Source organism: Bubalus bubalis, chromosome 2 (assembly GCF_019923935.1).
Source record: "Bubalus bubalis isolate 160015118507 breed Murrah chromosome 2, NDDB_SH_1, whole genome shotgun sequence".
NCBI lineage: Eukaryota > Metazoa > Chordata > Mammalia > Artiodactyla > Bovidae > Bubalus > Bubalus bubalis.
Window position 1 is genome coordinate 69,512,846 of NC_059158.1, and position 13,970 is coordinate 69,526,815.

The 13,970-nt window shown below is 36.1% G+C and overlaps 1 protein-coding gene across 6 annotated transcripts in view; it reads left to right on the forward strand.

The window, feature by feature from the left end:
* The window catches only part of ZNF385B (zinc finger protein 385B), a 488,263-nt gene that overhangs the window by 409,915 nt on the left and 64,378 nt on the right, over positions 1–13,970 (forward strand). For 4 of the 6 annotated variants that reach the window (XM_025274001.3, XM_025274008.3, XM_025274013.3 and 1 more), the window contains one exon: positions 1,732–1,842. The exons of 1 other annotated variant lie outside the window; for it this stretch is intronic. In XM_025274001.3, the coding sequence (XP_025129786.1) occupies positions 1,732–1,842 (111 nt within the window). Of the gene's footprint in view, positions 1–415; positions 507–1,731; positions 1,843–13,970 lie in introns of all 6 variants that reach the window. One more of the 6 variants, XM_025274040.3, reaches the window with a different exon arrangement.

Consider the following 13,970-nt stretch of genomic DNA (forward strand, 5'->3'; position numbering starts at 1 on the left):
GGAGAAGAAAATGGCAACCCAGTCCAGTGTTCTTGCCTGGAGAATCCCAGAGACAGAGGAGCCTGGTAGGAGGCCCTCTATGGAGTCTCACAGAGTCAGACACGACTGCAGCGACTTAGCAGCAGCAGCAGTAATAATCAGAAAGTTACAGGTTCATGTTTTGCAAATTGATGAGACTTAAGTATTTATACTGTGAGTATACTAAGGAAGTGGACTAGGGTTTAATTTTCTGATATTTTAAGATTTTTGCCTATAGAGGATTTTTTTTTAATTTTTGTTAAATGAATTTTAATACAATCAGTTTTGCTACAACCTTGAGCAAAACAAATCCCCAGATTTTCCAGTAATGATATTTTACATTAAATAGTTAAATGTAATACTCTTAACAGTTTTTTTTCCTCTTTTACTTTTTAAGTTATCATAAATAAAATTGACTTTTGGAGAATGCCCACGTCCTGTAAATTTCCATACATGTATAAGTTTGTGTAACCATCACTTCAGTCAAGGTATAAAATAATTCTATTACTCTCTTCTTTGAATTTCTAAGTGTTTCAAACCATATAACTTATCTTTATAGTAGGAATACATTATCCTAAACTTGTAGCAAAAAAAAAAAAAAAAAAAAAAACCTACTTTGCTATACTGTTCAATAAATCTGTGTTCCACTCTCCTTTCTAATGAATTTAAGTTCTTCTAATTGCTAATTGTACACTTGGTTGATTTATAGTCCTCATCAGGGATAGCATTCATTTTTCCTTTCTACCGAATATCATCAACTAATCCAGGCCTAAGCTCTAACCTCTGGAGATTTCCTAGATGATGGTATCAGTAGATCTGTCTTTGTTCACATTACATCTGTTGATAAGTTATGCTTTGTTCATCATCCGCATTGTTTTTTGAACTGCCAGTTGTCTGACGTTAATGCTGGATTATTATCTGGAGTACACAGGAGAATCACTGCTGCATTTCTTTTTATAGGCTCTGCAGATAGTGTTCTTTCTTTTTCCAAGTGTTTTCATGGCTTTGTGCCATGCTTTTTCTACACTATCATTGCATATTTCTCTATCTATGTATGGTACATGCAAACCAAAGAGAGCAAAGTCACAAGCTATAAGTCAAAACTTTCCTTGAATATTTAAACAAGTTTTGCACCTTAACCATTCCGTTATGGACATTTGAGTAGCATGCATTTCCAGTAAAATGAATATCTAGAGTCCATAAACAATAATAAATTATTTTAAAATAAAGATCAACATTTGTCTAACTGTCTGTAATATAAGTCTATCATTTATGACTTTACCACAGATAGAAAATTAAGAAATTTAAATATATCTGTAACAGTCATCACTGAGGTCATTTCAGACCATCTTAAGTATTATTACCTCACGTAGAGAAAACATTAACAAGTTAATTTTAACCCTGATATTTGGATCTTAAGTTTTCTTGTTCTATTAATCTTTTAAGGTTTTTCAAGGTTTCTTATATAAATATAAGATATCTTGAAATGTGATTCTCCTGTGATTGTTTTATGTGTGTTTTTATTTGAAAAAAATTTTTTTTGCTTTTAATTCTTGGAAATAAGCATATTACTAATGAATGAGATTCTTTATGATCCTTGTTTGGGAACTAAAAGATAAAAACCTCAAGGAATAATACAGCTACTTTTACTTGTACACACTATTGTCTGTCCTTTGAAGCTATAAATTGACTGTTTTGTCATTTGCTCCTCAGATGGATCCTGTGCAAAAAGCAGTCATTAACCACACATTTGGAGTGTCCATTCCCCCAAAGAAGAAACAAGTTATTTCTTGTAATGTCTGTCAGCTTCGCTTTAACTCGGATGTGAGTATCACCTTTTCATTGCTCTCTGTAGCCTGTCAGCTTGGAGTCTGATTGTTCTGAACGTGTACATCTCTTCATATTACATATTCTCTAGAAGCACATTTATTGTGCGCTGTCGGTGGCCCATTTATTTCAGTGTGCTCAATTTTAAAGGGATTCAGATTCAACATTAGAAACTTGAACCACAGAGTGGCTAATATCAAAAATCAAGAATTTCTCTATGCAATCAGTCTCATCTGTATCATTTTATACTTAATTCTACCAGTTATATTTACTTTTCAGAAATACTTGAATAGCAGAAAATATTTTTTAAAAGTTTAAAATGCAATGAAAATATGAAAAACTGCACTGAATGTTGAAGAAAACCATTGTTATTATTCTTGATAGCAAGTATCACATTTAAGTGTGTGTGCCAAATCATATTAAACACCGGAAAGAATAATTGATTGCACAGTTTATATTTTCTGGGAAGATAGAAATACAGGGAGAGCTTTGTAAAGTATCTTATCTGGCAAGCATAACCATCCTGTTTTAAAAAAATGATAATAAAAAGATACACATTAATATTTTTTGAAAGTCAATTTTAGAATGTACAAATAAAATAACAATATCACAATAAATAATATTAGAATGTTTATAATATTCAATTATCAAGTAAAGCCAATGACCAATGCAAATCTGAATCTGGCAACTATATATTATATGTGGTTTTTCCCAAGATATTTTACCATCAAAGTTATTTTGCAAAGAGTATGTTATTAGATTCATGAGTTTCAGAAATACTAAAATAGTAAATACCTTTCTTTGCATGTACCAGTAAATGATATTTTCATAATTCTATTTAGGAAACATAATGAAAATTATAGTCATTGGAAAAGAGGAGATATGCCTATCATGACTTATAAAAGTATATTTAATGAAATTTCAACCAAAAATCCAATGAATTTTTTTGGCACCTGATAAAATCTTTCTCAAATTCCATTTTCAAGAATTAAAATGTTCCCAAATAAATTGAGAGATATATAGTACCAATTCACTAGAAAATCTCGGTATTGTTAAGATGTCATTTCTTCCCCGATTGATCCATACACCTAACACAACTTCGATAAAAATCCTAGAAGGCTTTTTTTCATAGAAAATACGAATACATTTGTTAAATGTAACAGAAAAGGCCTATGATAGTCAAAATGTTTTTTAGGAAAGAGCAAAGTTTGAGTACTTATACTTTTTGATTTTAATACTTACCATAAAATCTATAGTAATCAAGACCATATGATTGGTGAGAGAGTAGTAGACACATTGATCAATAGAACAAAATAGACCCACACCTGTACCTGTCCAGTCAGTTGATCTTCAACAAAGTTGCAAAGATAGTTCAATGGAGAAAGGTCAGTCTTTGCAACAAATAGTGCAATTGGATATCTACGTGTAAATTTTTTTAAAAGAACCTTGTGTGCTATTTCCCACAAAATACAAAAATTAATTCAAATAGATCATATGCATAACTATAAACTTAAAACTCTAAAACTTCTAGAAAAAAAATGAGAAAATTTATGTGACCTTGAGTTAGACAAAGATTTTTTGTCTAAAAAAATATGAAATAAAAAATGTGAATTATAAAAATGCTCATTATTGGACTTCATCAAAATTAAAAATGTCTCCTCTTCAAATGACACTATTAAACTGTTAAGAAATTGAAAAGAAAAACTACAGACTGAGAGACAATATTTGTAAGACACATGCCTTGTATGCAGATATTTAAATAACTTACAATTCAACAATAAATAATAAATAGGCAAAAGATTTAAATAAGCACTTTACCATGACAGATAAATATGCAAAACAATTCTCAACATCATTAGCTGTTAGGGAAGCAAACCACAATCAGATACCACTATACTAATTAAAATGATAAAAATTAAACCAATTGATATTATCAAATGCAAAAATGAGGACCAACTGGAACTCTCATTAACTGTTGTTGGAAATAAAAGAGAGTGCAGATCTTTTAGAAAACAGTTTGATGGCTATTTATAAGAATTTTTATAAAGTGATAGATACATTTCTCATACAGCCCATCAATCCCACTTCGAGGAATTTATCCAAGAGAAATGAAAACAGGTGGCTCAGATGGTAAGTCTGCCTGCAATGTGGAAGACCCGGGTTCGATCCCTGGGTCGGAAAGATCCTCTGGAGAAGGAAATGGCAACTCGCTCCAGTATTCTTGCCTGGAAAATCTCATGGATGGAGCCTGGTAGGCTACAGTCCATGGGGTCGCAAAGAGTTGGACACGACTAAGCGACTTCACTTCATAGGAGCTTTATTCATAATTGCCCAAAACTGAAATTGATCCTAATGTCTATCAACTGATGATGAAATAAACTAAAATATAGCCCTACAATGGACTCAGCAGTGAAAGAAGTGATATACCAATGCCTCCCACAGTGTGGATGAATTTCAAAGGCAGTATGCTAAATAAAGTAAGTTACACACAAAAACGATACACTGTATGGTTACACTTATATAACTTTTTCCAAAGACAAAACTGTGGGGACAGAAATCTGACCCATAATTAATAGGGACTGAAGTTGGGGTTGAGAAATTCATCACCAAGGGGCATGAGAGAATTTTTTTGGGTGATGGAAATACTCTAAATCTTCGTTGCTGTGGGCGTTACAAAACTGTTTTGTTTTGTTTTGTTTTTTTCTTCAAAACTCATAGAACTCAATACCTAAAAAGAATTTTACTGTATGTAAAGTATACCTCAGTAAACCTGACTAGGAAAACAAAATCAATGTGATAGGAATCATGAAATATTTTGTAAATTGAAGACTAATTATAGAAACATACCTACTAGATATATTAAACTACAATATTGCTACTAGATTTAAGATGTAATAATTAAAGGAATTTTTTAAAGAAAAGACAGAATAAGAAATACTGAAAATAGATCCAAGTATATTTAACATTTTTGCCCAGTTATTATCCAAATTTATGTAGCCATGTAGGGAAATTAACATCTTTGTAACTTTACTAATATAAAATGAAAATGTTCACTACTCAACTGGCCACTGACAAAATGAATGCCCAGGTGAAGACATGCTCCATATTTAATTCTAGCATTCCCACTGCAGTGATGCCAGATGTTGAAGCATCTCATAATACAAAGCAAAGAGATTGTAAAGTAAAATTGCAAAAATCTTGCAAAAGATGCAGATTTTCATGAACTCATGATTGTCATGTTGGAGAACTGTTGAATACAAAGTCACTGACAAATGAGGATCTGCCTGTTAGAAGTATTAATTTAACAAGAGAAAAATTAAAAGGTTGATGATAGGCTGCTCAAAGTAAAATGTTTTAACTATTAAGTGAATAGTAAAAATTTTTGCAATTACGAATCCCTTGAATTAAAAAAAAGAAAACATTTATTTATGTGGTCCAAAAAGAAAAGTAATTTTAAAAGAATCATTGAAGAATATTGTTTCATCGTATTCCCATCCTCCCACTCTCCATGCCTTTCTCTCTCTGTCTATCATAACTACATTAATATTTCTTGCCTGTCTTTCCTGGGTTTGTTTATGCAGATATAACCAAGTATGAATATATACTCAATCTCCTTCCTTTTCTACATACAAGGTAGTATACTATTTATGCTTTACTTTTACCTTGCATTTTTCTAACATAACAATATATCCTGGAGAATTTTCCCTATCAGAACCTAGCAAGCCCCCTCACTGTTTTTTCATAGGTGTGATAGGCAAAGATGTCCACATCCTAGTCTCTGGACTCTCTTACTATATTACCTTGTAAGGCAAAGGGGAATTAAGGTAGTAAATGGAATTAAGAGCACTAATCAGCTGACCTGAAAATAACTGTCCTGGATTATCCCTCAGGCCCAAAGGCCCTTAAAGGTAGAAGAGGGAGGCAAAATAAAAGGTTAGAGTGACACGATGTAAGAACAAATTGAGTGGCCATTGTTTGTTTGAAGGTGAAAAAAGAGACCACATGCCAAGGAATGTGGAAAGTTTCTAGAAGTGAAAAGTCAAGGAAATTGACTCAGAGCCTCCAAAAGAGAATGCAGTCCTGCTGACACCTTGGTTTCAGCCCAATGAAACCCATGTTGGACTTCCAACCTCAAGAACTGTAAGATAATAAATATGTGTTGTTTAAGTCACTGAGTTTGTGGTAATTTTCTACAACAGCGATAGAATACTGATACAGTAGTCTATGTGTAGATGTTCCATGGTTTCTTTAACTAGTCCCTTATTGGTGGACACTTAGGTTTTTTCTTATCTTTGGAGTTAACATAGATTTTCATAACCAATACATGGCAGATCTTCAAAAGAGACGTGGGTTCAATCCCTGGGTCAGTAAGATACCCTGAAGAAGAAAATGGCAACACAGTCCAGTTTTCTTGCCTGGAGAATCTCATGGACAGAGGAGCCTGGCAGACTACTGTCCATGGGGACACAAAGAGTTGGACACGACTGAAGTGATTTTGCATAGCATGCTAATACATAAATTTGGGTCTCTTGCCTATAAGTCCACAACTCTCCCATTATCTTATGTTGCCCTAAAAATTAACTCATTTTCTTAGCACTTGCTGTGCTGTTTTATTTTATGCCAAGCACTATACATACTAGGGGCTTCCCTGGTAGCTCAGCTGGTAAAGAATCCGGCTGTGATTCAGGAGATCCCAGTTTGACTCCTGGGTTGGGAAGATCCCCTGGATAAGGGATAGGCTACCCCATCCAGTATTCTTGGACTTCCCTGGTGACTCAGATGGTAAAGAATTGCCTGCAATGCGGGAGACCTGGGTTCGATCTCCTGGGTTGGGAAGAATCCCTGGAGGAGGATACGGCTATCCACTCCAGTATTCTTACCTGGAGAATTCCATGGACAGAGGAGCCTGGTGGGCCACAGTCAGTGGGGTCGCAAAGAGTCAGACGTGACTAAGCACAGCACAGCATACATACTAGACTCCAGAATCCAACAGCAACTTTTACTAGTAAACAGGGTGCATGAAAGCTTTCAAGGATTAACCTTATTGGATCCTCTCAGAACATGTTCTGAATTTTCAGCTCTATATGTTCATTATTCTATACATAGAAATGCTGCACAGTGTAAAACATGGAAGTAAGAGTCCTTGAATGTGATTTAACCCCTAACTTTGAACTTTGATAAACCATTTCACCACTGTGTGCCTCAGTTTCCTCCTCTGTAGCATAACCTAAAATGGACTACATGGTCTTTGAGAGGATCATTCCAGCACAATGATTAAAAATCATTTCATGGTATTTCTTTAGAAGGACGGGATTTAAACACTTCCATCTTACAGGTGGAATGGCTAAGACCTAGAAAGAATGACTATGCACTTTATTTGTTATTTGTGTCATGGGTTGAGTGAGGGGAGGTATGTCAGTCTTCTTTCTACAGCCTAGAATTGCTCTGGGAGCAGATTCGTCTTTGACATGAGCTTCATTCAATGTCAGTAATTTTCTTTGTATTTGCTAACAGAGACATGGACAGATGTACCCATGAGCACGTGACCACTGGCTTTCTTGTCATCACTAAAGCTCTGTTGATAATGGAGAATGAAAGTAAATTTCTGAGTCATGCTTAGACTCTGGGCAGGAAAGCCACAAAGTCTGGATGGCAAATTCACAAGTGTGACATATACATGTTCTCAGTGTTTAGTAATGGTGCTATAATCTGCATAACTGAGCTCTGAAACTGAGCGTTCTTTATTTGGGGGAGAGTTTATTATTTTATAATTACCCTATTTACATTTTAATGTAAGAATTAAGAAGATGCTCATCCTTATTTTCTTTAATAACATTTCTAAATCAGCCTAAGACTGAATTGGCTTTCCTCTTCAGTGTAGAAAATATGTTTATTGAAAAATCTGGAAGGCAGATTTGCACAGTTAAACAGACTGCATTCTGCCATTCTCCATTACCCGTATAAACTGTACCAGGGCAGACTTCATGCATAAAAATTCAATGTGACCTAGTTTAAGTGTCCAGTAACCCCCTTTGTTCAGCTTTTATCATCTCGGTAGAACTCCACTGTTGGAAAGCAAAATGCTACAGCTTTATTTACACAATACAGCATTATGCAAATGAACAAGCATTAATCACAAACATTTCCCAAGTGAACCTTTGCAAATTGACACCATTAACTTTGCCAAGGGGCAGGTGTTGCAGTCCAGGAATAATATGTCTTTCCAACTGAGTCCTAGACATTTGCTCAAATGTGTACATCCCTATTTCTTCTTGACCACCTTTTCCCTGTGTAACATGGTTTAGGCTGAGCACTGAATGAAATTGTCCTGGGCTTGAATGCCCCCTTCTTCTCCAGTGAACAAGTACACTGCAACTCTAGTGTGGCTATAAATTGATAAGCTTAAATCTGAATCATTCCCATTAGCTGGGAAATATGTTTCTAGAGTTAAGCCTTGCCAGGGAAATAGGTCTTCCATATGTTCCATAGTCAGTTTTTAAAAAGACTCTCAAAATTATTGGACTTTTGGTTTTCATATGAAAAGCAAGAAACTAGAACTTTCAACAAAATCTTTTAAAATATTTTTGAGGCCGACATTTCTTTTTTGGCTACGTTGAAAGCTGGCAGATCCCAAATAATTTCTAATTTTCATATTAATTTTAACTTCTTAGAGAATAGTAGCAGAAGGATAAAGAAAACTGACCCTTAAAGAGATTTTTACATAAAATCAAGGCAACTTAATACTCTTGAATGCTTAAAAATAGAGATGATCTTCTTTTACTGTTGTTATTTCAGAGCAGAGTTAATCATAAATACCCTAAACATGTGACTGAGCCCTTTATACTTCATGGGCAAATCGAAATGAGAGCATAATGATCTTTTTAATCAAGTTTTATATACTCTAATTCAGGAACTGACCCTGAAATTTTGGTACTCAGCATTAATATCACAATTGATTAAGCATGAGATGCAGGGTCCCTAACTGCTAACCCCACTCATTTGGAGCTAACTCATTTGACTTTTTTAATTTACAGCATTACTTTTTGAATAGAATTATAAATCAAATCATCTATCATTCATTTTTATACAAATTTTACCTGTGGCTCCTCTAAGTTTTTACTTTTGTTATGTTGTTTTTGTCTTTGTTTTGGATTTTGATTATCTAGTATCTCCTCTCTCTCATTCTAGCCCACTGTTCTTTTCCCTTGCTGTGTTCTATTTCCTCATGTCTTAAGTCATAAGGAGATAGATGACCTCATGCCATTTCATTAATTTACATTAGACTGATAGGGTACAAATGGACAGAAAATTAAGGATTTGCTCAAAAGTTAAAATGGCAAGGTGACCAAGCGTTCGTGTGAACATTCCTGTAAGTGACCTGACTCTCTTATTCTTTACTATAAATACCTCTGAGATTTCAGGAAGTGCAATCATCCAACAATCACCCTCGCTTCATGTGTAATTGATACATCTGCAATGCTTCTTTGCTCTGCATTTTGCATCTCTGTCAATTTAGCAGTTTTCATTTGGACAAGGTTATTTAAATATGCTCTCCTGGGCCTTTCTGCCTGTATCTCTTTTTGAAATTTTAATCTTATGCCCACTTCCTGATTTCTTTAGCAGTTTATATAATACAGTACAAATTCTCTGTCTTGTATAAACAAACTGCCCCCATCTACCATCTGCCACTCAAGAGGCTTTAGTGTATTTTCTGCTGGAGGCCCTGGCATTCCCTGTCATCCAGCAGGGATTTCAGCAGTCATGAGATGAGGGAGAAAACAACGATTTCGGGTCCCATATAAATGCCCTTTCCACGTGCTCTTGGCTGACCCTCCATCTCCTTTGGCCCCCAGGCCTTACTGCATCTCTCCACCAGCTGCCAGGAGGCAGCAAGTCCCTACAGCAGCTGTGATTCCTTCCCTGGGAGGTCAGAGCAGCAGGGAGACAGGAACCCCTTACACACCTTCTTGGAAGACCTTTCTTGAAGCAACAGCGGAATAAGCACCCAACTGCAAGGGCACCTGCTTAAATTTTCTGAAGGATCAAGCTTTTTGTTTGAAAAATGCTCTTCTAGCGAACTTGCATTTCGCTCTTGGCTGCCTAGCTCTGGTTTTAACTCTAGAAATTCTGTCCGCAGTCATTCGTGTTTGTCTTTCCTCATCAAAACATGTTCTCTTGGCATCATGTCCCTCCTTCCTGTATTCTCTCTTCTATTCCTTTCTCCCTCTCCTCTAGCTCTTCTCTGGCACAAAGGTACAACAAATGCACTATTCTTTCCTTCTCTCCTGGACATAATGTCTTTATTAAGCTTTTTCAAGTTTAATAACTGGATTCATTGCTTTAAATTCTGAGGCACTTTTCACTTGGAAAGCCCCTAAAAGGTATTTTTTAAATTTATTTTTTAATTAAAGGATAATTGCTTTACAGAATTGTGTTCATTTCTGCCTAGAAGATAGTTTTGTTTAAAGTGTGTTGAACATAGTATTTAAATTCCAACCAGTGTAGTGTTTAAAACAATTTTTCCTATATTTCCTGAACTTTCAGGCCCTTTGATAACTGATATGTCAAGGAAAACCTTGAACAGTCATTTTCTAATATTTGGCCCTCTTTATCACCACTGGACTTCCTTGATAGCTCAGACAGTAAAGAATCTGCCTACAGTACAGGATACCTGGGTTCAATCCCTGGGTTGGAAAGATCCCCTGGAGAAGGGAATGACTACCCACTCCAGTATTCTTGCCTGGAGAATTTCATGGACAGAGTAGCCTGGCAGGCTACAGTCCATGAGGTCACAGAGTCAGACACAACTGAGCAAGTAGTGCACACATCACCACCATCAGATATGTCCAACAAATATCTACATATGTTAGGTCCACAGATCAACTTACCTCTTCCCCGCTCTCATACATACGTATACAGTCACTGCCTGCTCCCTATGCACACCTACTCCATTTCTCTTGAAGCCCTTGAGATGGACAACAGCTCCTTTAGTCTATTAATTTAGGCTATATTTATATAGTCACATATAAACTGAGTATACACAATTATGTATAAGTATATATGTGTAACTTGTGTTTTTTAAGAATCGATGCTGATAAAATGTGAGCAGCAGAGTTTTAAGAATACTGGAACTTAGCCTGCTAAGTTTCACCTATGCTAATAGTGGCCTTCCATTCAGAAATTAAATAAGCCATGGAAGGTGGTCCTCATAAAAAGTGAGTTTATGATGAAGGGATTTGGAGAAAGTCACACTCAAACTAAACTCTGCAGTTGGTCATTAAATAAAGAAATGATAATCTCATTGCTGGGTTGGAAAGTGAAAGCTAGTTGTAAAGTTTACATCTGCTGCTAAACAGTACAAATTATTAGATAAATGAATAATTGTATAAGTTTGAAAAACCAAGTGATTCTGTCAAGAAAGAAGGTACTGACGATGCAAAGAATCAATAGCATCAAATGGAAGTCTAGAAAATGATAGCCTGCTTTTGTCAAACATTTTACATTTTTCCCATAAATAAGACTATTTATTATTGATTCTAAGGTGTGGAGGGTAGTGAAGCAGATAGTAGGTAATTAAAAGCATAAATCTCAGGAGCTTGGGAAGGTAATTCTCGCTTTGCAGGCAGAGCTGCCAAAATGATGAACATTTTTTGCTTCAACATGACAGAAATATAGTGTGGTTACAGGGAGAAGGAACATAGTGAACTAAAAGTTTACTTCAATAGCTGCTGCTTAAGAAAGCTCTTTAAGAAATTTAGTCAGCCTTTTGGAGGCATATAGTAGTTACTTATTCATTTTTTTTAATTGCCTTAAATTAGCACTGTAACATTACCAAAATGTTATAGCCTTTCTCAGAACTACCTTATTATAAATGGGCGTTTGATCATTTAGAACTGATTTTAAATTCATCACTGAAAATAAAAGGAAGATCAGGATAAAGAGAATCTTTTATTTTTTTTTCTGGTTCTTTTTTATTATTATAAATTTATTTATTTTAATTGGAGGCTAATTACTTTACAGTATTGTATTGGTTTTGCCATATATCAACATGAATCCACCACGGGTATACACGTGTTCCCCATCTTGAACCCCCCTCCCACCTCCCTCCCCGTACCATCCCTCTGGGTCATCTCAGTGTACCAGCCCCAAGCATCCTGTATCCTGCATCGAACCTGGACTGGTGATCCATTTCATATATGATATTATACATGTTTCAATGCCATTCTCCCAAATCATCCCACCCTCGCCCTCTCCCACAGAGTCCAAAAGACTGTTCTATACATCTGTGTCTCTTTTGCTATCTTGCATACAGGGTTTTCGTTATCATCTTTCTAAATTCCATATGTATGTGTTAGTATACTGTATTGGTGTTTTTCTTTCTGGCTTACTTCACTCTGTATAATAGGCTCCAGTTTCATCCACCTCATTAGAACTGATTCAAATGTATTCTTTTTAATGGCTGAGTAATACTCCATTAAGTGAGCATTATGACTTACAAAGACTCATCAAAACATATATTTAACTAATGGGGAAATTATACAACAAATAATTCAATCATTTGGGGTGCTCTAAGAACATATAGGTGCCTTGTATGACATGTTACTTTAGAGATTTGTATGTGTTTAATAATATTCAAAGTTCTGATGACCTACTTAATATGATGTGAAGAACAGAAAATATGAAAGTTTTGACAAGGAAAGTACCAAAACTCACTGTCCCACATAAGAAAAAGTTTTCAACAGAAAAACATTAAGCTTCTGTTGCTTGTTGTTCAGTCCAACTCTTTGCAACCTCATGAACTGCAACATGCCAGGCTTCCCTGTACCTTCACCATCTCCCAGAGATTGCTCAAACTCATGTCCATTGAGTCAGTGATGCCATGCAACCATCTCATCCTCTGTCATCTCCTTATCCTGCCTTCAATCTTTCCCAGAATCAGGGTCTTTTCCTATGAGTCGGCTCTTCATATCAGATGGACCAAAGTATTGGAGCTTCAGTTTCAGCATTATACCTTCCAGTGAAAAATCAGGGTTGATTTCCTTTAGGATTGACTAGTTTAATCTCATGCTGTCCAAGGGACTCTCAAGAGTCTTCTCCATCATCAAAGCTCAAAATCTTCAATTCTTCAGCACTCAGCCTTTTTCATGGTCCAACTCTCACATCCATACATGACTACTGGAAAAACCAGTTTTGACTGTATGGACCTTTGCCAGAAAAGTGTGTCTCTATGTTTTGAATACTGTCTAGGTTTATCATAGCTTTTCTTCCAGGGAGCAAGCATCTTTTAATTTCATGGCTACAGTCACCATCTGCAGTGATTTTGGAAAACAAGAAAGTAAAATCTGTCACTGTTTCCATTGTTTCCCCGTCTATTTGACATGAAGTGATGAGACCAGATGTCATGATCTTAGTTTTCTGAATGCTGAATTTTAAGCCAGCTTTTTCACTCTCCTCTTTCACTTTCATCAAGAGGCTCTTTAGTTCCTCTTCATTTTCTGCCATCAGATCAGATCAGTCGCTCAGTCATGTCCAACTCTTTGTGACCCCATGAATTGCAGCACACCAGGCCTCCCTGTCCATCACCAACTCCCAGAGTTCACTGAGACTCACGTCCATCGAGTCAGTGATGCCATCCAGCCATCTCATCCTCTGTCATCCCCTTTTTCTCCTGCCCACAATCCCTCCCAGCATCAGGGTCTTTTCCAATGAGTCAACTCTTCGCATAAGGTGGCCAAAGTATTGGAGTTTCAGCTTTAGCATCATTTCCTCCAAAGAAATCCCGGGGCTGATCTCCTTCAGAATGGACTGGTTGGATCTCCTTGCAGTCCAAGGGACTCTCAAGAGTCTTCTCCAACACCACAGTTCAAAAGCATCAATTCTTCGGCACTCAGCCTTCTTCACAGTCCAACTCTCACATCCATACATGACCACAGGAAAAACCATAGCCTTGACTAGACGGACCTTTGTTGGCAAAGTAATGTCTCTGCTTTTGAATATGCTATCTAGGTTGGTCATAACTTTCCTTCCAAGGAGTAAGCGTCTTTTAATTTCATGGCCGCAGTCACCATCTGCAGTGATTTTGGAGCCCCAAAAAATAAAGTCTGACACTGTTTCCACTGTTTCCC